Below are 26071 nucleotides of genomic sequence, written 5' to 3' on the forward strand. Positions count from 1 at the left end.
TTTTAATCGAGTCCGCCAGGGGGAGACATTCTCCCAAAGGACCGTTGACTGTAACGTTTCTGGTCCCAGTCAGCGCTTTGTGCGCATTACTGATAACGCTGTTTAGAAATCTTCCTATCAGGGAAATGTAATTATTTACTTACTAAAATTCAATAAAAAAAAATGCACATTTAACTTAATAAGGAGCAAATTACACTAATTCAATTTATTACCGAGATTAAACGCCAATACCTGCAAGATATACCATAAAATTAAAATGTGTATTATTATTATTATTATTATTATTATTATTATTATTAATATTAATAAAAACAATGAAATAGCGTTTTGCATTTACAAAAAAAAAAAAAAAAATGTGTTGCTTAATTTTCATAGCTGCCAAAACCACAATCCCACAGTGACTTTTGGTCAAATTATGGGGTTCTCCCTAACAATGACACGACTAGCGCTAGGACCCAGCGAGGTGCACCCCCCTCAGAGAAACGGGAGGGAGGGGCCTGCTGTACCTTAAACAGATGGGCACGGCGAGGAGGGATCGAAGACGCCAGTTACCATCAAACCAGTGCGGACGGGATCCGCCGTACTGTAAAATAATCACTAATTACCCGTTTAGAAAGCTTCTCAGACCGAATACCCGTCTTGCTGTTGAACGCCAAGGGACTCGCAGTCAGCCGGCTTTAGCAGCACCCGGACCACCTTAAAAAATACAGAAACAGAGAGATAGACTTTGACACAATTATCGGGTCTCCCATCTGCCGCTGTCGTTGGATATTGGACTGGGAATTTGCACTGTCGGAAGAACACCGACAAAATACACGTTGCTGTTCATTTTTTTTTTTTTTTTTTTTTAGGTTAGCTTGGAAAAAAAATACATATTGATTTTACCCAAGAGTGATAGCCCTTTTTTCCTTCCACTATGCCCGGGTTTGATTACAAGTTTTTGGAGAAACCCAAGCGGCGGTTTCAGTGCCCGCTGTGCAACAAGGCACTGAGGGACCCGGTGCAGGTTTCCACCTGCGGACACAGGTTCTGCGACACCTGCTTGCAAGAATTCCTAAGGTAAGATTTTTGTATTGATGAGGAATACGGAGTAGAAGGGCAGTATAAAAGCCATTGAAAGCGCCGTTGTTGGTGCTGCAGTGTATTGGAAGTCGGGTCGGTCGTTTCTTTACGTGCAGCGCTGGTAGTCTCCTCCTCAGCCTCTCCTCTCTGTGTTTGCGCAATGGCCGTTTCAATTTGCAAGGCGATAAAGAAGCGATTGTTTGCTGTGTGAGTTTGACACGGGAGACCTTCAGACCGGGTGGGGGGCGCTTCGCTTCCAGGAAAGGCGTGTCTCGATGTGGCGCAGGTCACCTGCTGCACGTTACCCGTAGCAATGAAAGGCATCTTTTGAAACGAAGGCATACCGAAGCATGTGTGTGTATCTCTCTCTCTCGCTCTTCCTCTCTCTCTCCATCTATATATAAGACATGTGATATATACACGTTATTATCCACAGCTACACCCTACAGGAGTAGCCACAAACAAACACATAAACTAGTGTGTTACCTGAGCACCACTGTGCAGTACAGGGCTTTCGGTCTGTGTTGCATTGCTTCATTTTGCTCCATGCGTCTTGTTTGTGGTCGCGCTGTGTGTGTGTGAAATAGTCACTCAGAGCTACCAATCTTCTTGAACCCAGGGGGTTGCAAATACTGTTTCCCAGTCACTCCATTCTAATGTAAATGCATTGACCTCCCCCCCCCCCCCCGTTAAACCATTCTGGAGACATTCCTCCTAAAAGGACCAGAAGGGATATCTGCAGACAGCAGGTTCTTCCATAACGTTCAGTGACTTTGAGAGCCTTGTAAACAGTGCTGTTGTGAAACACTGAGGACTGGAGGAGGGTTCTAACTCTCGTACTATAGAAGCACGAGTAATGGGGTAATGGGGTTGGGTCTTGTATCCTGTCCTTGTTCGCTATTACAGTACAGTATTCCTGTTTGAATCGTCTCTCTGTCATACTGCCCCAGCCTGCCTTGAGGGACCCCTGTTCTGTAGGGAGTGAGAGGGAGTATGCCTTTTGTTTTGGCTTGAAAACCCCTCTATCTGTGTGGTTGTTTTGCAATGCCGTTGCTGAAGTAATTGAGGTCCTGCATGAAGATCCTGAATTCGTATAATTACCTCCACAGTGCGATACACAGCGGGCGATAACATTGCAAACGCGTCGCTGGCTTATTCCAGTTTGTTTTCATTCTTTGCTGCTGTTGTGTGACACGGCTTGAGTTTTTTTTTTCAAAGTGCTTTGAATACACGCAAATGGTGCCTGAACCCTTTTTAATCTGGAGGAACTGACTTCGCTCGTCGGTTTGGCATATTCAAATGAACCCCAGCTGATGGTCTCGGGTGCTTTGCTCTGTGAAGCAGCTCTGTAAAAACGTGCTGTAACTCCGCTGCATCAGAGCTGTGGAGAAGTGCAGTTCTACCATCAGGATCGTTCAGAAGTGTGGTTTCTACTGGGAGTGCTGTAGCTTTAAATCCACAAACAGTCTCGACTGATGTGTGACACGCGGCATGCTTTCTATTTCAAGTGCTAAAAATAGTACCGTGGCCACAATTTCCATTTCCCATTGCATCCAGCATGTTGCATTCACCATTGCGTGCAGCGGTCTCATCCCGTGTCAATTAAAGACATTTCTGTCCCAGTTGAGTCCTGTAATAAACCGGTTGTGAATGAAGTCCAGAGTTACTGATTAACAGCATTTCGTTCATGTGTTTAAAAGGGTAGCCTGTTGTGCTGGCAGAATCGCTACCATAGCTGACAGTACTATTCAATGCTCTCGTTTTTAGGTCTTTAGTGTTGGTTTTTACCACCACAAAGCCGCAGTGAGCTGATTCTTAGAAATCCACCAAGGGTAAAGCCAGAGCACAATGCCTCCACTTAAGATTTGAATGGCGAAGTCTCCTGGCTTTCTGTGGGGGTAGCTGTCATGGTTTCAAGGACAACTGGGACCCCTTTTCAGCTGTACTGTTCTCTCGAAATAATAAACGTACTGGCAGTGTTAAGGGAATGCACAGCACCCCTCCTCCCCATCACCCCGAACACAAGGACTGTGCTTCAAAGAAAAGTGTATGTAGATATGAGCATCAGCATGCGTTTGTCCACGCTGGCGTGAAATCCTTTGTTCTGAGGGTATGGGTGCATTTGAGAACGAGCAGCTTCGCACAGCTGTGGGGATCAGCCCTGGAACGGGTAGGAAACTGTGTTAAATAGCGACGCAGCTGAGTTCCTTAAAACAGAAAGAGCCGTGCTTTGTGAACAAACGTTCTAAAAGCAGCATCTCTAACAGAACGTGCATGGGAGGCTTTTAAGTGTAGTGGAGTCCGATTTCATAAAGATAGCGCTGCAGCAGAGAGAGAAACGGTGCCTTCTTAAATAGTTCCACCCACGTCATCTGTTAATCTCATGTGATGTTTTCCATTTTGCCTTGTGGCTGTTCTACCATCTGCCTCTCTTGTGCACCTCATCCAGCTGATATGACTTCAGCTAAGCTCTGTCTCAGTTGAGCTCAGGAGGAAGTCCGGAAAGTGTCTTTCTCATTTATTGCGATCAATGTTCTTTTCCCTCTTAGACGCTGTCTCGTTGATGTAATATCAGTTACCTCCAGAACTCTCACAAGGTTGGCTGTTGATGATGATGATGATAGTATTGATGCTCTTACTCATGCACCAGGGGAGCCGGCACCACAGAGGGGCAAACGCAGAATCACATGCAGCTGCTGGGCCCCCGTGCTGCTCGCTTGAGCTGCATCATGCCCTCATGAATTATCCTGTGGGAGCTGGCAGGCTGTTAATGTGGCAGCCAGGATGCAGCTGCACAGGGTAGGGAGAGGTAGGGGGAGACTCTGGGAGAGGAGCGCTCTCTCCTGCCAGGGCTTGAAGCGAGAGCGATGCGTTCGGGCATGCTAGTGGGCTGGGCTGTGACGCAGGGGATTTGTGGTGGTGGTGGTGGTGTCCTTTTTTTTTTTTGTACAGTACCTGGAAAAAGTTACACTGAAAAACTCTATTCTGCAACAGAAGTTAAGTCGAAACAAGCTGTCGTTGAAATGAGCACTCTCGCAATCAGGGCTGTGGTCAGGTGATCGTCAGGCTTGCGCAATGTGCCGTGTCAGCATCACAGCCTAGGGACTGCCTGACAGTGCTCTGCTAGCCTTTGTTTTTAAGATCGTCTTCGCTGTTTCTGAACTTGCTCTGAAAGGTTGGCAAAGGTAGTTTTCTAATGACTAGGTGCTGTATAACAAACAAGGTCAGGGTTATTCCACCATGCTGAAAATCTGGAAAGAGAAATATTGACTGGGTTAGCAGTCAATATTGGAGCTGTAGGGCCTAAAAGGAATTTGGAACATGGTTAAGCTTTATAGGGGCTCATGTGGATGTCTCGCCCGACCCTCACATCCTGCCTGGGGGGGTAGGGGGGCGTTACAGGGGCTCATGTAGTTGTGTCTCCTGACCCTCGCATCCTCACATCCTGCCCGGGGGGGGAGGGGGGCGTTACAGGGGCTCATGTGGTTGTGTCTCCTGACCCTCTCATCCTCACATCCTGCCTGGGGGGGGAGGGGGGCGTTACAGGGGCTGATGTGGTTGCCTCGCCCGACCCTCGCTTCCTCACATCCTCAGATTTGGGGATTTACCTCCCTGTTTGTTCAGAGGCAATGATTAAATGGCTCTGGGGTGTTTTCCTGTATATGTTGTCTTCACAAAGGGTTTGTAAGTTTGCTTTGACTGGCTGGTTCAGTCTCCCTAATTCTTCACTAATACTCAAGGAAACAAAGTTAAGGCAGATAAGCATATTAACAGAGTGTCTTTCTTTCTATGTGTTTTTTTTATTTTTAAATAACGCTCTTCTGATTTAGTGTTTGTAGTCCTGGATAAATTCCCTAATTCCTTGGCTCTTGCACAGCGTTTTTATTTCAAGGCAAAAGTTAGTGAGACTGTCCTTGACTGTCCTTGGAGTCTGTACACAGATGTGACTTTGAGCCAAGTTGACCCTGACAGATTGTTTGGGTTATATATATATATATATATTTTTTATTCTAACCTGAAACCAGGGTCGGAATTGGAACTGTTTTTCAGTTCCAATTCCTTTATAAAATCAGTCCCCCATTCCGATTCCCTCTTAATCAATTCCAGCACGTCACTGATCAGAATTGCAATGAGCAGCATTCTGCAATTGAAGACGCTGTTTGTTAGTCAATTAAATTGGCTTCAAACAAAAGCATTTGAACAAGCCCAAGAATTATGTCTCTAAAATATCAATTCTAATGATTTTAATTGGGAATTGATTTTAAAAAGCGTTTTTATTTTTTTAGGATACACACTTTTTTAAAATGTAGTTCTGTATTATTTTTGTCGTAGTGTATTGAGTAGTGGAGTGTGATTTGTAAAGGTTTTGCAACACTGAGCACATGGTTTCGTTTTACTGCAAGATTAAACCTCCCATGGAGGTTTAAGAAGTACATTGCAAGATAAGCAACGAGGCGAAGGATATGTGCATATGCATCAGTGCATCAATGCATCAATGCCAGCATCTAGAAGGGATAACCTATATGCCTCGGGCCTCCCTGTAGCCCAGCTTGGTTTGTAGCTTGGCCAGAAAATTTTCATTTTTTCAAAAATCCAGTCTAGCATGCCTTTCCATCACTCTAAATGTCAATTAGATGATTAAAGCATCAGCAGCAACAACACAGAGGTGTGTGTGTGTGTGTGTGTGTGTGTGTGTGTGTGTGTGTGTGTGTGTGTGTTGGAGTTGAGGCAGGCAGAAAGCAAGTCATTGATCAGAACGGAACGAACTGACATTATTGTGATCACCCCCAAGCCACCCCTCCTCCCTGTGCCGAGGTCATGGAGAGGGAAGGGTTAAATTCCTGAGGGCCAATCGGTCCTGGGATTCCCAATCTGGATGCTACGGAAACGCTGCAGTTTTAATGTTTGGGCAGTTTTGATTTGCATAATGATTCGGGCACCATAGGAATTGGCGCAGGCATGCGTGTTGTGTTGCTGCACACGATCTTCAGTGGAATCCTGTCAGGCTCATATCAGATCTAAACACGCATATCCATATACAGAATTCCGACAGTTCAAAAGAAAGTCGGCTATAAACAGTAAACCCCCATTGCCCTCGAAGGATTTTCTAGTTTCTCGTGCCTTGTTGCTGATCTCCCAGTGGTGTGTTTCCAGGTGCATTGTTTAGTATTGGGAGGTTCTGCTGCTCACTTTGTGTTTCTTTCTCTTCTGTTCCACTCTCTGCTGCAAACCTGCTAGCAGTTTCAAGGACCCTAACGTAAGCACAGCCGTGCCACATCCATCAGCCTTACCTGGGTGTAGCAGAACAAAACAAACAGTCCTGTGCACAAGAGTTTCGGCTAATGCCTTTATCAGTGTGATCAGCTTTCTTAAAAATAAAGGCATCAGTCATAACGTTAATCTTCGTAACTGTGTTTCTTCTAGTTTAAAGCCATTCCGAGCTACATTTTGAGGTGTGTGTGTGTGTGTGTGTGTGGTTGTGTTTGTTTTTGTGTGTCCTTTTGTGTCTGTTCAAGAAAACAAAAAGAAAGTGTGTTCCGGCTGAACAAGCCTGAACTTGTCGCTTTCCGAAGAGGCTTTCTGTGCTGTGATTGAAACTTTACACAAGTGAAAAGGATCTTGAACCCCACAGAGGAAAACAAAAGAAACTATTTCAGCTATGCTTCACGGCACTTTCAGCCTGCCCTGTGGTATGTATATCTGTTTCTACAAAATGTAAACCACTTCTAAGCTGCTCTGGTTTCTATGTTTTTACAGGCAATTGCCCTGGGAGATGCAAGATTCATCCATAACTATAAAGGAAAACCTAATAATAAGATATAGAAAGTCTGCATCATCTGTGTCCGTGAAGTAGCTGGGGCTGCACAGTGACCAGCTCCCTCCCTCCCTCCCTCCCTCCCTCCCCCCCTCCCCCCTCCACCATCACATCACCCAGGCATGCAGGGAAGCCCTGGCCAGCGAGGAGAGCAGCTGTGTGGGTGTGAGAGAGAGGAAGAGGGGGCTTTCAATACGGAAAGCCACCTGTCACTGTTTTCTTGAGGGATGAGTGTGGAGAACAGGTGTGGAAGCACAGGGAGACCAACTGAAACTCCACAATAGCGTGCGTTTATCTGTGTGGAGCAGCAATCCTGCTAACCACAATTTACCACAGTGTAATTATATACTTTAAAAAGCATTCAAATATATGTATGTATGTGCCGATAACTGATCATGCAAGTGACCAATCCGACGCATGCCAAAGCACATCAGGGATGACTCAGCATGACAGGAAATGCAGAAACAAAATGCATGCTCATGGGTTACACTCTCCCCCTGAGTGTCTGAGCATCAGCAGCAATGCAAGCGGCTGTCAGATAAACCAGATCAGCAAGGCAGGTGGAAGAGAGCAGTCTCGTTCATCACCAGCACTCCCCTTGATTACAGGCTGTGCTGCTCGATAAAGAGCAGAGACTCCGGGCGAGAGCGGGCTGGGTGCAGGGTGCAGGGGTTAGTGGTTAGGGATGGGCTGTGGCAGAACAGTCTGTAGGATCAAGCCTCCCCTTCTTCAGCAGAGGTGAAGTGATTCATTCCTTAATGTGTATGAACTGTTAAGTGTTTGTCAGCCTAAGGGGTAGTCGGGTTTTCAGTTAGTAATTCTAATGCTACTCGCAGAAAAGCTTTTCCAGCCCCGTTCCCTTCCTTATCTCTAAACGGGAGGAGTCTCCAGCAGCATTTCACACTTCCCTTTAAATCCAGTGCATGGAAACATCATAAACTCCAGATCAGTGTGGGGGTGCAAAAGAACAAGATAAGATGCTGTTCGTGTCATAGTGTGCTCCTGTCCCATAGAGCCGCTAGTCTGATATCTCCTGTGCTGCGCTAGTAGCTAGTAGTCAAACCCTGGCTTTTTAAACCGAGCAGATTAACACAAAGGTCAGCCTGTCTGTGTGTTCGCACACCGCTCAGCAGGTTAGAGACTGAGGAATGTTTTATATGCTGAATCTGTTTCATTAGGTCTCTGTAGCGATTCGAGACAGCCTAGAGCATAGAATAATGTAGTTTATTATGGTTTAAAAAATAATTTGTTGAATTTTACAATAATAATGTATTTATGTCAAAGCAATTGTCTGCTTTGTGCATCAACTTCCCCTAAAGGTCAAAAATAAGTTGCTGAAGGAAAAACTTGCAGCAGTGACTGATGTGATCTGGGATGTGCTTCCAGATCTGCCTCTGTTAGTCCGCGAGGGAATGCCGTTATTCCAGTTATCACTTCGCTGCATGAATTACGGGAACATCCCTGTGGCACTTGGAGTGTGTTGTGTAAACTGATTTCTCTTTCCTGGTCCTTCCAGTTTTAAGATTTCTATTCAGGTGGTGCTCTTTCGCAACGCTCCCTTGTGCGTTATTGTGTAACCGGGCGGAGGCTGGGCGCGATATATACATGCAGAGTTCTAGAATGAATGCAATCTGCCTGAACTTAGTAAACTGTATAGCTGCTGCATTTGCAAATAGAATTTGGAATCACCTGAAGTATTGGCAGTTGCTATACAAAAAACACTAGCTGTGTGTTGAATTGCACCCTGGTTATTAGGAATTGAATCCAGGTCCTGGAATGCCTGTGGGCAACTCTGTGTCTGTTGATTGCCTAATAATAACCACATGACGCAGGAAAAGAGTTGTCCTCTACGGGTCCCTGAGGAGAACAGACAGAAAACGAGCTGTTTCCATTGTTACAGATCCTGCAACAAATAACAAACACAATAGACCTGTAGCCATGCATGAGAAAACGAGAAAGAAGGGTTTGAATTTACAACAGTGTCTTTACAAAACAGTGGGCAGGCAGGCCAGGACCAGCAGACAAAAAGAAAAGAGCTCTTTCAACTTGAGAGACGTTAGGGAAATTTTACATTCTCTGAATAATAACCACGTGTGACTCAGGGAAAGGAGCTGGTCTTTGTCTAGGACACTACAGTCTAAAAAGAAAATCCACAGGAGAGATGCTTTAAGATCCGAAAGGGTTGTCTTGTGAGTCTCTGACAGGACGGTCAGCGTATTGTTCACCTGGAGGGTGGCTTTGAGGGCAGGGCCATTGAAAACCATGAAGAGCAGCCACTTCCTAGCGTCGGTGGAAGGGCATCTCAAAGAGAGAGAGAGAGGATTGGGATTGATCTGGCGAGGCTTCGATTTGAATTTGCAAAGAGTGTGAAAGAAGTTGTTTGTGGGGGTGTTTGAAGGTGCCAGAGTGTGAGCCATCAAAGTGTAGAAAGACTCCTGATGTTTGAGTGGTGTTCTCTCTCTCTCTGATGATGACTAATGAGCACGCTCACTCTGGGCGCTGCCTTGTTTTAATTATTATTTATTCTTATGTAGGTTGTGGAACAGGTGGTGGACCTGGAAAGTTGACAAAGTCAATTGGCTAACCATAAAGATTTATTTGTTTTTCATCCGTCACATTTATTTTTATTGCGTGTTAATTTTTTTTTTTTTCTAATGACCTGTTCGAGGTCTGGGAGTGATGAGTGAGAAGCACAGACAGGTTTTGCAGGCAATGCTTCCAGTTGTAATTAACCCCTGGTCTGCCGTGAGCAGTGCCTTCCAGAAAACGCCTGTGACCAATGAAATGAAACCGCGATTGCGATTTGAAATGTGCCGGCGAGCTTGGCGTTTTGCTTGTGCAGCTGCTCTGCTCAGAATGAGCTGGCTTTTTAATCTAAAACGGTTCTCTTTAATCACACCCAAACCTGGACCCGCATGAGTGAGCCCGCCCCCTGATGGAATGGAGAAACCACAGAAATGTTACATAAATAAACCCCATCCCAGACAAGCAAGGCTGAGAACTGAAGTTCTGAATTAAACACAGCTGAGTTGTAGTGTATTGTAACATAGAAATGAGTTACTCTCTTGTTCACTGGAGTGGAAATGAAAATATGGATTTTCACCAAAACTCTGTTACATATTTTTGTTCTGGCACCCAGATTTTGGTACGTAGCAAGTGGGGCCTACAGTTCCTTTTTAAATCCAGGCCCTCTAGTTACCGAGCAACCCCCACTCTGAGCCCTGTGTCTGAGGGCCTCTATTGTTATGCTACACCTCAAAAGCAGACGGTTCCCTCAGGTTACCAGAGAGAAAATGAGTTGTTTTCTATACTAGCTGTTTCCATTGTTCCAGATCCTGTAACAAATAAAAAAAACAACAGACCTGTAACAATGAAAAACGAGAAAGAAGGATTTCTATTTACAAACGGGCCTTTACAAAACAGGGGTCGGGCTAGGACCAGCAAACAAAACTAAAAATAAAGAAAAGAGGTCTTTCATTCAACGTGGTGAGACGTTTTCCATTCACTGAGCACCGCTTTTTGAGTGACACATATTTTTATAATCCGCTTCTAGTCAAGCAGTCTCCGGGGGGAAATCAAGTCCTTTGCAGGCTTGCCTAGAGTCTGCATTGGGAGCTCATGTATTATGTGTGTAAATGTTTTATGATTGTCAATATGAAACAAAAGTATCTTAATATCACCTGGAGAGGACTGCAAAGAATACTACAGTCTTGCCCAAGGCAATTCTAATCAGCAGTCACAGTGGATTTGTAGTCCATGCTTCAGGTAACGAAGCACTACACTGGACAGTCAGTCTTCACTTCTAGTGAGTAGGGTTGCCTCCTGTCCCTGTTTTCCTGGATCGTCCTGGTTTTGAAGACTGTGTCCCAGGATTTCAATATGCCTTCCCAGGACACTAAAAGATCCTTGGTTTTTATCTTAAAGATTCTTAAAGATTCAGTACCTTAAGATGAACACAGGTTAAATAAAGCTAGATGGACTATTACTAGTAGTGAAGCACTTGACCTATTCTGCCTTCCAGCATGTCCTCCCTGCGCAAGGAAACCTCTAATTCTGATACTGCATCATAAAAAATTCATGAATTTGCACAGAGCGAGAAAGGTTAGTCTGGGACTGGGTTGAGCGTGTCTGTCTGTTTCTGATTCCATTCATTTCAATTTGAACATCATCCACTTGGAGGAAAGCGGTGTGCGTTGTGAAGTGAAGCGTGTAGAGAGCTCGGTGTACAGGAATGAGCCAATTAGCAGATGCATGCTAATGAAGGCAGTGGTGCTTTTGTAATAAGTTGTTCATGCCTGACCGAGCCCGGGGAGGAGAATGAAAGATGGGAACTTTGCATTGAACCCCAGTTTCTTTTCCAAAGCAGGAAGTCTGTTTTGAGAGTTCCAGATTTCAGAGCTGCTATGACCAGGGACCCCCACAGGACAGCACCTCCAGCGATGCTCCTACCCTGTGAAACCGCTCTGCAGTCCAGTGTTTGAAGTAAATTGATTCGTACACCAAGGCTGCGAAACGGCAATGCCTTGTAATGTGGACTATTCCAGTCTGCGGAGAAGCTGTAGCGGCTGCCTTTTCATTTATTCTCGGAGAAACCAGTTATACCGAGTGCTGAGTGTAAAGCATTGGAAACGTGGTTTTGAATGGGAAAGGGGGCTCTACATGATGATGATGATGATGATGATGACGTGGTTTAATACATCATACTTTTAAAGAATGTGACTTTGTAGAGGTGGTGGTGGTTGGGAAATTGAGAAACAGACAGTGTGATTGTAAAGCTTGAAGCCTTTTTAACAATGTATTTCGGTTTCGCTGGTGGTTTTCTTTCGGATGGGAGTGGTTTATCGTTTACTTGCAGGGTTAGTTTAATGAACCCAGTGTGGACTTGTAGCGTATACAGTGTACGCAGTGTTTGTGACGCTTGTGCGAGGTTTCTAATGTACATACGTGATAAACAAAGAGAAAGCGCTCTCTAAACAAAGGGACCGTGCGTGCTGCGGCTGGGTTTATTTGCGGAACATGTTTTCGAGGGAGAATGCTGGGTTTGCAGTTTTCTCATAAACACCAGTGTTGATATGGTTCACGGGTAGCGTAGCGAGCCAGTGAATGTACGCAAGGCTGAACTCTTGCTGGCTGTTGACCTGGGTAAAGATCAGCGAATATGCTGCTGTACTCAAACAGTGGGCAGTAGGAGCTCAGGAGTAGGCTTTAGCTGTTTTAGCTGCGTGTCACTCAACAGTGTATCATGGATGGAGATAATAACAGTGTTTCGCTGGTTTGTGGACAGAGCGTTTGGTTCAGATGTTGATTGCCGTGGTAATGCCAAGTGCAAGGCCCCAATTAGCCCTGCTCTGAGTCTTCACTGTCAGTCACTGTGCAGGACGGTGTTATTTAATTTAACCTCTTTGAATGGGACTGACAGTTTTCGGTTCTTTCTCAGATAACCTGCTTAGACATACTGTACATTAACCCTAAACAAAGCTCTCCTGCTGCTCTAGATTCACCGTGGCACTCCTACCTTGCAGCCCTGCCTAATTGTGTTCAGTCCCAGCAGGGCAGACTCTTGTATTCTCTTTGATCCTCTGAGCTGCAGCTCTCAGAGAATTCCCACTTCCCCCGTTCACCGTCAATACAGGCATCAGCAATGCATAGGATCCTACTGTCTGAGCTGGGTAAAGGGATCACTGCCTTACATCCACATTTATAACTAACATACCTGCATGTAAGCCCCTCCCCTGTGTGCCTCTGCAGTATTAGAGCTGTTTAACCAGGCTTTGAGCTTTCAGGAGTAACGTCTTGCTGTGGAAAGCTGGCTACCTGCTAATGTTAATATGGCCCACCCTGATCAAGATTGTCATCTTCTGTTCAACCCATGCTTCTTCCCCACCTCTGCCCTGCTGCTGTGCGATCCCCCATCTCTCCAGAGGAGCTTTTAGACCAGGATTTCCTCTACTAATCCTCAGAAGGGTTCATTCCTTGATGAATTGCTAGTGTCAATGCTTGAACAGAATCTAGACCTAATTCTGTCCTGTTCATGGAGGGGGAGGGTTGTTGTCTGATCTCTGCTGTTGCTACTAGTGTAACACAGCAAGCTTGTAGAAGGGGTGCAGCGTGGGGGTCGCTGTCACGTGCTGAGTTGTGTTGGCTTGGGGCTTTTAGTGTTGAGACGCTGAGCTAGCAGCCCCAGTCACTGGCCAGGCCATTTGGTAACAAGCAGCTGAGAGAGGCAGCAGGTCATTGAGATTCCAGAACACAGTGCGCTCCCCCGACAGACAGGCAGGCAGGCAGGGTGAGAACATTCTCACCTCTAATGGGTCGGCTGCAGCTTTTAGCACATCAGCTCAAGGAAACAACACCTTTCTGCTTTCAGAGCCTTGTTTAGTTTATACTTTGAGCTCAGAGGCAGAGTAACGTGACTCGGTTAAACAACACCTCCCCGGCTTTATTTCAGATAACATGCTCCTAATGCTGCCCGTGATTAAACATCATCCGAGTGCTGAGCATCCCCAGCTCTGAGGCCTCCAGCTTTCCCTTGCAGGGCTAGAAAGCCACCCGTCCCAGTTCTTGCAGAATTACAGGCAATCCCACCAGATTGCATTGCAGAGCGCAGCAGGTGAACGAGACTTCGCTTTCAGAAAGCTCAAACAGCCGAAATGTTGTTGCTCATTGTGATAAAAAAAAAAACACCATAGCCCACTCCGACACAGACACTTGTAGCATGTTGCTTGATGTGCCTTCTTTTTTTTAAAGGGTAATTCAATCGTTAATCCCCAAACAGTCGTGGGTTGCATCAGATCATCACTGTGATGAAGGCACTGGCTTGAATGTGTGTCTACTTGTAAACACCCAGCGCCATTCCCATCCGAGAGCCGCACTCCTGATCTTGATGAGACTTGCACCTGCTTCCGGCTCCCCACTGGAGTGACAGGAACCAGGTGCTGACCCGCCTCTCCAGGGCGTTCCCTGTTTGCTCAGCGAGGCAGGTGTAAAGGAGCGGTGGACCTTTCTTTCAGCAGAGTGACGAGGCATTTCCTTTCCGTTTCTAATCAACAGGCTGTCCCCCTGCGCACACATGCAGACACGCGCAGGGTGCACGCAGCCTGTCCCCCTGCACACGCATGCAGACACGCGCAGGGTGCACGCAGCCTGTCCCCCTGCACACGCATGCAGACACGCGCAGGGTGCACGCAGCCTGTCCCCCTGCACACACATGCAGACACGCGCAGGGTGCACGCAGTCAGTGCTGACTGCCGCCCCGCTCCAGTGATTGCTCAGCCGGCTGACCTCCTCCTCCTCTGCAGATGCCTCCATCTTTCCATTGATTTTGAGACCTGCTGCTGACAGGTGAAACTGTCCTGACTTTGTTTAGAATACCAAGCAGGTGTTGGCGATCATCAACAGTCCTGTATGCGTTTTTATTTTTTGCAGAACAAAAACAGGCTTACGGGACATGATTGGAAATGCATTCTAATCATGTTTGTACTGATCACGATGATGAATTAATGAATGACCTTTTAATACACAGGCTTTACTTTGCACGCTACTAAAGCAGCTTGGCATTTGCAATAGTCTGGTATACCCTGTGTTGCACCCGAGGCTTGTGAATGAACAGTTTTAGGTGCTTTTAAATGTCAGAGCCTTTCTGTATTAGCCAGGCGTACAAATTGTCAAATCTTCTACATTGGGGTGCCATTCGCTGGTTTCTCTGGTATCCTGGCTTGTTTAACCCTTTAATGCCTGCTAATGAACTCTCTCTCTCTGAGGACAGATTTGGAATATTGTGCTTCTTCGACCGGAAGCCCCCTTTCAGTGCGAGAAGCTTTGCAGCTCATCGTCTGATCCCTTTAGTGAAGGGGGGGAGGGGGTCCTCTTTGTGCCACTTTGTAAAAGGTACAACAAAACCACAAGCCTTGCCTTCTTTAGAATTACAGGATGTTTTAAAAAGATGGGCAGTTTGCTATATCCAACCTCATTTATAAGTTAGTGTGTGTGTTTTTAGAAACATTTTGAATGCGTGCTTCTTGTGTGCTGGCATTATTGTTTGGCAGTTTTAATGACGCCTTCAGTAGCTCCGGGGTTGTGAATGCAGGGAGTGAAGCTGGGAACAGCAGGAGCAGAATTCCAGATTATTAGGAGAGCTCCTGCTGGGATAAAACCGGGATTCGTGTTAAACCCCCGTCGAGAAGGAGAGAAGGGCTTTGTAGTGAGCTTGCAGGAAAGCTGAAGAGGGACGACAAGGCCGTGCGTTGCATGCAGTTTCAATCAAAAGCCACTTTTCGGTGTAATCAGTGTATGATACAAGATTTCTCTCAAGATGTCAAAGTATTAAATGTGAAGTGTTTTCATTGATACCAATTCTGTATATAAAGACCTTCTCATATTTAAAACATGTTGAGATGAGAAGCGTTCCTCTCTCCAGGTAATCGATAGGCTCATTTAAATGTGGACCTTGTGACCTCTGCTGTATTTTGCAGATTTGCTATGGAATGGAGCGTTATGACTGCGGCTGTGTGTTCACTGATTAGCAGCACTAAGCAGATTTGGTTCAGGCTGACCCGGATAATTAATGCAATTGCAGACCATATGATTTGAATCTTTGTCAGGCAAGGATAATTAGGAGATATGTCCATGCAATTAGCGCTCGGGCTCTGGCTGCTGTCCTGTCACAAGCGCTACACAGCCCTGAAGTGACACACGTTTCCGAGAGGCAGCTGTGGGGAGGCAGTGGCATGGAAAGCGAAGGGTGGAAGTGTGCAGCTGAGAGCGCTGTAGGAATGCACTGGCAGCCTTGGCATTGGACGGGCAGCCCTTGAAACATGACAAGAGGTTTGAAATGACACCACAACAGAGCGCCCCTGTGAATGACCCAGACTGGTCTTTAAGACAAGCCTGAAACCTCTAACTCTGGATATTCCTGTTCGTTCCTTGAGATCAGAAAGTGGCGCAGCAACCTGGCAACAAAGGGCAAGCTGCTGGAGACCCAATACTCCTTGCAGCTACATAAAGTGCCCATGACACGTCTTTTTATTTGAATTTTTTTTAACCTTCGGAAATCGCTCAGGGGAAGAAAATAAACTCTCTTCATTTCTTTATAGATGGCTTGCCTAATAATAAAACTCTGTAATTGTGGGAATCAATCCTCGTAGAGGAGGGGAAAGAGCAAAAACATAAAAGCCAGTGGCCTGGAAAATCCATTAAGTCAGGATTTAGGAAGAGAGTCGGCACTGAGGACGTCTGTAGCTCGGAGCCCCGTGGAAAGACTGTTAATAATCCAATTCAAACTCAAACCCTTTCCCTCCCAGTCGTCCAGTTCTGATCGCTCTGGCGTGCCTCCACTGCATCAGGAATCCTCTGTTTCCGTTGCAGCGCTACACTGCGTTGATCCCTTTAAAAACCACCGCGGCATTTCGTGTGTGCCCTCGCTAACCAGGTGAGATGCAGGAGGATGATCAAACTGTATCGGTGTTGTTCGGTTGTGGACAGAATTTTTTTTTCCACCTGCTGTGTGCTGTCTGTCTAGTTTCAGGAAAGTAAAGCAAGCATGCTTCCCTTTCAGATGTCTAATAAATACAATGTATTTGAGTTGCATGCATTCCAGTTTGAACCCTAACATTGTGTTTTTCTGCTTCTTTCACAGTGAAGGAGTGTTTAAATGTCCAGAAGATCAGCTGCCCCTCGATTATGCGAAGGTAAGGAACGAGACGAAGTCCTCTTCAAACCTTTACATATTCCATTTGTTCTATTCATCATTTCTGTGGCCCTGCTTTAACCAATAAATCTGTCGGCGTCTCAGTATACACGAGAGCTGACAAGGACCTCCTTCCTTGTATTAACCTTTTCACTGGAGCTCGGCACTGCGTGCTGAAAACTCAACTGCTTGCTTGCTCGGTTACGAATGAGATGAAAATAAAGTTGAGGACACCGAAAAGGGGGCTGAACACGTCAACCTCCCGGACCCCCACACTGCTGCCCCGACAACAGGGACCCTACAGGGCTGCTCAGCCCCTGTGCCTCGTTGCTTTGACTCTGCTCGTTCTTCACCCACAGTTCTGGTAATTGTAATAATGAGGTGGCTCTGGGAGGTTGTGGAGATACTGCACGTCCATTATTGAGTTATTTCTAGTTCCCCGTTCAGCCCTCTAAAATAAATACACAGGCACATAGCAGAATTTTCACTTGACTGAGCTCTTTGTGTCTTTTAAATATAATCGTCTTTTCATAGCCTGTGAGAGGCTATATTTAAAAAAAACCAAACAAACAAAAAACCCGTTTGCGGCTATATTTATCTTAACAGCTAAAATCTTAAAAGGAATTCTAAGCTTCCATTAGAGAGAAATAAAAAACCCATAAGGGCATTAGGCTTATCTGTTAACATAAACTTGGCTGCGGTTGGGCTCAGGGTTCTGTGAAAGCATTCAGTGTGTGAGTGTATTATTATCTCAAATGACATGCTGGTAAGGCTGAGCCAGTAAGCAGCTCCTCAGAATGAACTCCACATTGAAGTCTCCTTAATTAGAACTTTGTAGAACATGTTAATCTCTTCTCGCATGCCAACAGCCCTTATTCCAGTGAAACAGATCCTTTAAAACAAGGGTGCCTGTGTAATACGTATGTGTATTTTATATTTTATATCGTGTGAAAGCAGATTTATTCGGTGTTCGCACAGTGTGGCCTGCCCTGAACTATACAAATATCCCATTTATAGAGACATTAAGTAACTCTCTAGACCTCAGCGTGACGGAACATTGATACAATACGCATGTACTGTATGTACTGCACGCATAGTTTCTAGATTTGGTTTTTTCTTGGTTTATACCGTTTGCTTGTCAGACTGCGTGAGTTTCATTGAAGCGCTGCTAGTATGTGCAAAGGAAGGGGTAAGCGTTTTATATTCTTGTATCCGGTGGAATCGCAGTCATTGCCAATCTCACTCAGAAACCGCTTTTGCTTCGAGTTTTGAGCTGAAGTGGAGCCTGCTTGGAGAGCCTGGGTAGAGCCCTCTACCTGGCTTTATAAAAGAGAGCTTGCTTCAGGTCCTGAAATCACACCAGAGCACTTTCATTGCCCCTAATGTGTGTGGAACGGTGCTGAAGCACTCAAATCAAAGGCTTTCAAACTGCATTTCTATCTAGTATATATTACTGTGCTGTAATTGCTACGCCAAAGCCTTTACAATTCAGTACAAAAAGTAAAGGCTATATTCATATCTGTTTTTTTCTTCAGCCTTCCCCCTTCCTTTGTCCTGCAGGAGCGTCCGAGAGCCACTTGATTAAACATAATGCCCTCTTTCTCTCGCCCTCAGTCACGGCACTGACTCTCCTGTTTTCAGTGCTGCCTTCAACCCTCTTGTGTTTTGTAAGCCTCGCTCAAGACATTCAGACTCAAAGCGTCTTCTTTTCTTTTCTTCAAACCCAGCTGATGTTTTGACGTCGGCAGCAGTTGAGACAATTCCCTTTCTGTTTTTGCCATTTAAAAAGCGGTGGAGGGGGGGGAGGGGAGGGGAGGGGAGGGGAGGGGGGGTCTGGTTCCTGTGAGGAGCTCTTTGTCCGGAGGGTCCTGGGAGAGCAGAGTCAGGGATAAGGAGTTTGGCGTCTGGGTGAGGAGAGCTTTTGATTCACAGAACTCAGGCAGGGTTGTGCTTCTTTTGATTCGGCCGTATAGGTGGCCTGAATTTTAGATCTTTCCCAAATAAACCGCAGACTTCTGAAGCAACGCTTCTCAACAACAGAGAAGAATCCAGTTCAGACGGGCCGAGTGGGGTTTCTGTTGGCCTCCCTGAGTGGTCTGGTGCTGGGTATAAAGAGGGAGGCTGCTGGAGTCGGATCCACTTCACCTCCTGCCAGTCTGGAGGCGATTTCTCCTTGCTCCATATTCCTGGCCTCTCTACCGCACAGCTGATGACAGAGAAACTGAACCAGTGGTTTAACGGACTCCCCCCTCAGTATTTTAAAGGCAAGGGAGGGGGTTCAGCTGCACAGAAACTGAGGAGATACAGCCGTTCCTTAAAAACAGCCGTCACTTCAAAAAAGCATGCACGCGTTGACTAAAAAGTGATCCACTTTTTAACGTGCTTCGATTTTGTGTCCCGTCAGAAATTATTTAATCTGGGTAAAACATTTTAAGGTTTTTAAATGTAATTGTTGTGATTTTTGTCTGCACTGTATTTAAACACATTATTTTTTATTCATTGATTCATAGTTAATGGAAACAAACTGTGAGTAAATCCGATCTGGAGCCATGCCGCTGCATTAATTTGGACAGGAGTTGGGCACCATAAACAGGATGTAAAATTCAAAATCAGAAACGCCTGTTATTTTGGATCTCACTCAAGCACAGTGATTCTGGCCCCCTGCATACAGCAGCATGAATAGCTAAAGTTATTTTTTGTTGTGGTACTAATCTGGCAAGTCGACCTGTTCAATCCTTGCTTAATCAAAAAGAGAAAAAAAAACATGCTTAAAACAAAGGGGCTGGACTCGCCCAGAGCCACGTGTAGCTGTTCGCATAGCGCTGTGGGTTACAGGACAACATCAATTATCTTCTTTCATTAGAGCATGAACAGCTATAATTGGCTAGTTCAGCACTCCAATTTAGCTTGGCTGTATTGAATGGCACACCAATTATAATGATTGTACGTTTGCACAAAACGACAGAATTTGAGAAGCCCTGAGGATTTAAAATCTTCAAACCTGAACGTATGAAATTGATTATGGTTATAAAAATTGTAGAGCTGTGTAACCATGCATAAATACTGCTGGATACATGAATTGGTGCCGTCCTCTCTCGTGTTCCCGGCTCGATACAGCAGCTGTGTGATGTGGCCCCGTCACAGCTGGCCTGGGTCTGACATGTTGGCTGTGCTGCCTGGGGTCTCACGCGGTGACGACATTTATGGAATAAAGACCAGCTTTCGCAGCCAGGTGGTTCATAGCTCTGCCAAGTGAACTGTGAACACTTCCACGCTTGTGCTGTAATGGGAGCGATCCAGGTTTTTTCAGCATGACGTACCGTACAGATTATTCCAACGCAATCGGACATGCTGCAGTTGTCCGATTGATAGAAGCTGCATTAGGTCATCCGTTGCTGTTGCATGGAGGTCTTCTTTATTCACTTCCATGACCTGCTATGATTTTATTATTTCTTTACCGCACAAGAAGTCTGCTTGGAACCCCTTGACTGTGTGAGCGTTGCTGGGGGTTGACGGGCACGGGTGCTGCTCCCTGGCTTCTTACCCCCTCCTCTCTAACCCCAGTGTGTGCTTCTTCCCCCTGCAGATCTACCCTGACCCTGAGCTGGAGCAGCAGATCCTGTGTCTCCTGATCCGTTGTATCCACAGTGAGGAGGGCTGCCGCTGGTCTGGACAGATGAAACAGCTGCAGGTAAGGAGGACACTCGCTCGTCTGCATCCGCGCTCCTGTTCACTCTGGAACACACTGTTTAGCTAGCCTGATCAATGCATTGTGAACACATTGAGGCAGACTGATTATACTGTATGATCAACTGTATATTGACATTCTCTCTCTCTCTCGTGTGACCAGTCCCACTTTTCGACGTGTGCCTTCAACGTGATCCCGTGCCCCAACCGCTGCCCGATCAAGCTGACGAGACGGGACCTCCCGGACCACCTCCAGTACGACTGTCCCAAACGCCACCTCAAGTGCGAGTTCTGTGGCAACGAGTTCACTGGAGAGGCTTACGAAGTGAGTGGATGGGTTATTGAGGTGTATGGGTAGAACTCAGAGAGGAAGCTGGCAGAGCACCAGCCCTGCTATCCATTCCCCCTCATTCACAAAAAACAGCCTTGCTTTAAAAACAGGGCACACTCACTCGCTTTCCAAGTGGCAGTTTTTAGGCTGCACACTGTAATTAGACACACAGTGGTGGCGTTCTGTCGTCTTTACAAGAAACAAATGGCAGTAGGCAAGACTCCTCTTATAAAAAGAAATCTACAGTATATCAGGTGCATTGGGTTTGTTTAGGATCTAGTCACATATTTCTAGCAGTCCTATCTGTAAAGTACATGCATCGCTCTGTTCCAGATTTCCTTTGCCTCGGGCTATCCTCCGAGTTCTGTTTTGAAAGCGTCTCAGTTTAATGAATGGAATCAGCTGTCCTGTAACCCTCGGCATATAGAATGTGTTTTCTTTTAGAAAGAGGTGGAGTCTTATTAAACCGCATGCCTGCTCACACACGTTGCTACATACAGAGAAAGGACCCGACTGTAATGTTGTTTTTGCTATTCTAGTCGCACCTGGAACAATTTTTGTACATGTGTGTGTGTGCGTGTGCATGCACACTTATGTGGGTTTAACTTATTAAAATCCTATTCATGTGAATTTTATTATGAGGTCTCTTTTTTCTTTTCGGTAAATCAAGTTGGACCAATATTAAGCACTCCGTTGTCAGTGGATAGACCTTACCAAGCATTTCATTGGACTGTCAGTTTGAAATAGCTGGGCACTTCACGAAAACTTGAAAGGGCTTCTCCATTAAAATTCCCTTTTGATGGCAAATTCAGTTTTAATTGCGAAGGGCCTGGGGTCGCTCGGCATGAATAACGCTACAATATATTTGTATTGCATCTGAACCCGAGATGGAAATAAGACTCCTATTGCATCGCACTTTCCACCCAGTCCAGGTTTTCATACATGCTCGATCAGCCCCAGTGTGTATAGGTAACAAGCTCCTGAGTGTCTGATTTTAGACTGCTAGTAAAACCAGGAATGGATCAAACTGCTGTGCAAAGATGGTCTTCCGTCCATCCCTGTGGAATGTTTCTCTCCAGTTGAGATCTAAGCCCTTGCCCTCCCTCTCCCTCCCCCTCTCTCTCCCTCCCTCTCCCTCCCTCTTCAGAACCACCAGGGGATCTGTCCGCAGGAGAGCGTGTACTGTGAGAATAAGTGTGGGGCTCGGATGATGCGCAGACTGCTGACCCAGCACAGTCTCAGCGACTGCCCCAAGCGCACCCAGCCCTGCAAGTACTGCGGCAAGGAGTTTGTGTTCGACACGATCCAGGTAAGGTGTAACGCAGAGCACACACACACACACACACACGCACACTCACACTCTGGTTCCTTCTACTGACGCAGCACCGCCTATTTATTTATTTATTTATTTATTTATTTATTGATTGATTGATTGGTGTTATTATTATTATTTATTTCTTAGCAGATGCCCTTATCCAGGGCGACTTACAATCGTAAGCAAATACATTTCATACATTTTATAACAAATGCAAATAAATTTGTTATATTTAGAAATAAGTCATGCAGGTACTGTACAAAAAAAAAAATGTATATGATTTACGTAACTTCTAATTTTAAAACTGAAAATCGATTTTTAATTTTCATTCTTCAAAAAATGTAAAATAGAATGAGTGTGTTACTGTAGAGAACAGTAACACACTCCCTTGCCATATATACTCTGTAATGTTAACATACGTGCACAGAAGACTGTGACATACCTCCCAGATTCTGTTTGTTCATTGTGCTTTATAACAAGTGGAGGGCTGTTGGGAAAACGGTCATATGATGTAACACATGTCGCTTGACCATTATCCAGCCTTTCCTCTATCGGTGGATGGGTTGTCAAAGTGATAAGGGTTTAGTGTTCATTCACTTTCTTTATGAAGCGACCCCTTCTTTCCCATACAGGCATTCATTGCTTACTAACACTATAGACAAGAGTGGCAACAAGCCCAGGGAACAGGGAGTAGTGAGGAGGGGGGGGGGGTAAAGAAATAAAGAAAAACAGCATTCAGGGACATTGCCAGCGCTCCTGTCCACCCGGGTAGCTTTCTGACGGTCCTCTGTCTTGTATTCGCTGGCACACTTTCATCAGCACCTGTGCTGGCTCTGAATGCCTTTTACAATAAACTTGCTGCCAGTCGCCCCAAGTCATTCAGCACAAGGCATCACTAGCAGGGCAACAGGGAAAGGGAAGGGCTGATTTCTTCCATCAAACCGTTCTGAACCCAGAGAATTGCGTGCGGGTTCATTCTTTTCTTAGATTAACTCTTTTTGTTATGCTTGCAACTCGGTTGATATTTTCTTGGTTGCTTCATTTTGTATTAATTTATGTTTCATCCACAGAGCCATCAGTACCATTGTCCCCGGTTCCCAGTTCAGTGCCCGAACCAGTGCGGAGCCCCCAACATCGCCCGCGAGGATCTCAGCACTCACATGAAGGACAGCTGTGGCAGCGCCCTGGTGCTGTGCCCCTTTAAAGATTCCGGCTGCAAACACAGGGTAAGCATGGCTCTGAGCCAGTCACACCCGCTTAATAATAAAAGCTGTTCAGGGTTTCTGAACCGGTAAAGTTTCAGAACCAGAGGGTTGACTTGAGAGTCCTTCATGACCTTCTGAGTTGTTTCTCTCTAGTTTTATAGCATCGCTAGTTTTCTTGGTGCAAAAAGCTTGGGATAAGTAGGGCCTGTTATCAGTGACTCAAAGACATGACTTTGCTTTACTGCTTGCGTGCGTGTAGTACAGTGAGCTAGCCATTAATCACTTGGTTCCCTTTACCCATGCTAATGATGCCTACAGTAACTGGTATCATGCTAGTTCCTTGATATGACATTCCTTAGCGTCTAACAAGTTCCTATTGTTCCCCCCCCCCCATTTCATCGCAGTGTCCCAAGGTGGGACTGAGCAGGCACGTGGAAGAATCCATGAAGGTCCACCTGTCCATGATGTGCAGCCTGGTGAGCCGGCAGCGTCTGGAGATTTTGGACCTGCGGAGGGAGGTGGAGGAGCTGTCCGTGAGCCACGATGGCATCCTGATCTGGAAGATAGCGGACTACTCCCGGAAACTGCAGGAGGCCAAGACCCGGAACAACTTTGAGTTCTTCAGCCCGCCCTTCTACACCCACAAGTACGGCTACAAGCTGCAGGTCTCAACCTTCCTTAACGGGAACGGCAGCGGGGAGGGCACCCACCTCTCCATCTACATCCGAGTCCTGCCCGGGGAGTACGACAACCTCCTGGAGTGGCCCTTCTCCTACAAGGTGACCTTCTCGCTCCTGGACCAGAGTGACCCGTCCCTGTCCAAGCCCCAGCACATCACGGAGACCTTCAACCCCGACCCCACCTGGAAGAACTTCCAAAAGCCCCCGAGCACCAGGAACTCCCTGGACGAGAGCATGCTGGGCTTCGGGTACCCCAAGTTCGTCTCTCACGAAGAGATCAAGAAGAGGAACTACATCCGGGACAATTCCGTCTTCCTCAAAGCCTCCATTGAAATCCCCCAGAAGATCATTGCATGAGAGTTTGCGTTGCATTTCAGGAAGGACTGTCTGTGATGAGACATGGGAGCCCTCCCAGGACGTTAAGACAAACCCTTACAGGCAGGTGAGCCCGTTTGCAGAGCTCGGAGTGGCAGCAGATGATGCAGATTTGTTTACTGGTTCTGTACCTCAAAAGATCCTGCACCAGTGTCCTCCAACTGATCCACCAAGACTTGAAGCTCTAGGCTCCATTTTCTGGATATTGATGAGCTGAGAGACCCAACTTACTGGAGGAGGAGCATGGCATTCACAGGGAACTGGTGTGTGTTTGATATTTAATGGAAACACTTCTAGATTCTACAGTGCCTAGAGTTGTGTTGCTGTTTTCTATTCATGCCAATACAAGAAAAGTAATGTGCATTTGAACAGGGCGCTGGAGAAAAAATAGGCTTTACATTTTTTTTTTTTTTTTTTTTTTGGTTCATTCTTTTTTTGTCTGGATATTTTTTAATGCAGTTGGAGCTTATTGAAGAGAATAGAAGGAGCCCTGATAAAACATCTGAATACTCTACTAAGTGAACAGCTACATGCATGCACAGTGAAACACAAGCACACACAAACAGAGCCATGTCAGGCACGGGAGTCCAAAGGAGTGTTTTTTATATGTTAGAAAAAGACCCTGAAAACCAAAATGGCCAAATATTAGATAGTCATGTATCATCAGTACATGGTTCAGATTAACATACAAAATGTGTGCAGGTCAAAGATGTGTCATTTACATTTGATATCTATGTATGTGTGTATACAACATGAGATAATAGGTGCTATTGTAAGATAATATGCTTTTGTGGGGATAACGATACCTGAACTTGACACACCGCTGACTCTGCTGTGTACTCACTTTGTGAAATAAGCCATGAAACGGCCCGCAGGGGCTGAGGAACGTGCCGTTTCCAGATTCACGTGTGTTTGAATGAGCAGGGACAGGATTCTGAAAGGGAGACGCAGATCGAGGAGTAATGTTGAACGCCCGGCAATCCTGGGACCCGTCAACTGCACTGGAAAGGTGAAAGCGTGGTGATGCGTCGCACGAGTTCCACTGAGTGTCGTTTCTCGTGCCATGTGAAATGTAGACGCTGACGTTTTAGAAATGAACAGGCTTGGTCTGGTTTACTGTTGCAGTTTTAAAGTTGCTTTTCCAAGCACGGACTGAAATACAATTGCTGTGGTTCTGGCAGCCTATCGGCGAGCTGAATTTACAGTCAGACTGGAAGAAGTCCTAATCGGGCAACTGGTCTGCTCATCAAAAAGGCAACATTTGAACTGTAAAAAGAGAATAACATGTTAATATAATACTGTGTGTGTGTGCATACATATATACTAATGTATAAAAGTTAAAGCACATTTTCTGTACTGTTTCTATCATAATAAACATTTTACAGCAATTGAGAACACTGAAGATTTTTTGTAGCCATATTTTTCAAACCTGAAGTAAGTGGTTTCTAGGGTTAGAAGTTTTATACAAAAACCATGTAAAGAGGGAGGGAGGGGGAGCGTGATAGTTTTCCGATGTGTGTGTGTGGTTTTTTTTTTTTTTTTTTTTTAAAGATCTCTCCCCTATTCTTTCTCCTTGTGAAATGTATTTATTTGTAAGGCTATGCTGTTGATTTAGAATGACGAATTGGTTACGATCGGTTGAATGATGATTGCTTGTCAAACTGTTGTTTTGAAATAAAATATTACTCCATAAGTTTGCTGTGCGGCTTGTTTGAGTAACATGGGGAGTAAGCAGGGAGGGAGACTGGGTATTGAAGTTACACACACAGCCACTGGGAAATCGCAGAACCTCCTTTCGCATGCTTCCGTTGCAATAACAAAGCTGTGTAAACGCACAATCCTAGCAACGCAGCGATGTCAGCTGTGATCAAACAGAGCTAACCTGGGACTACCTACAATATGCCAAGTCTATGTGT

The 26071-nt window shown here is 45.7% G+C and overlaps 1 protein-coding gene across 1 annotated transcript; it reads left to right on the plus strand.

Annotated features, from left to right (window-relative positions):
• Nucleotides 1–516: 516 nt before the first annotated feature.
• On the plus strand, nt 517–25848 carry LOC117430603 (TNF receptor-associated factor 4-like). Its single transcript, XM_059000540.1, has 7 exons — nt 517–1059; nt 16512–16563; nt 20149–20253; nt 20413–20574; nt 21728–21889; nt 22966–23121; nt 23505–25848. The coding sequence occupies exons 1-7, from the start codon at nt 917–919 to the stop codon at nt 24135–24137; spliced, it is 1413 nt and encodes a 470-aa protein (XP_058856523.1). The 5' UTR covers nt 517–916; the 3' UTR covers nt 24138–25848.
• Nucleotides 25849–26071: the final 223 nt, after the last annotated feature.

The sequence above is a fragment of the Acipenser ruthenus genome, chromosome 26 (genome assembly GCF_902713425.1).
Source record: "Acipenser ruthenus chromosome 26, fAciRut3.2 maternal haplotype, whole genome shotgun sequence".
Taxonomy (NCBI): domain Eukaryota; kingdom Metazoa; phylum Chordata; class Actinopteri; order Acipenseriformes; family Acipenseridae; genus Acipenser; species Acipenser ruthenus.

What these genes read in the sequence shown, in the direction of transcription:
- LOC117430603 (XM_059000540.1), top strand. Translation starts at nt 917, where the DNA reads ATGCCCGGGTTTGATTACAAGTTTTTGGAGAAACCCAAGCGGCGGTTT. An exon ending in TGCCCCTCGATTATGCGAAG is followed by an intron (nt 16,564 to 20,148) that starts GTAAGGAACGAG and finishes TTCCCCCTGCAG; the next exon opens with ATCTACCCTGACCCTGAGCT. An exon ending in GACAGATGAAACAGCTGCAG is followed by an intron (nt 20,254 to 20,412) that starts GTAAGGAGGACA and finishes TCGTGTGACCAG; the next exon opens with TCCCACTTTTCGACGTGTGC.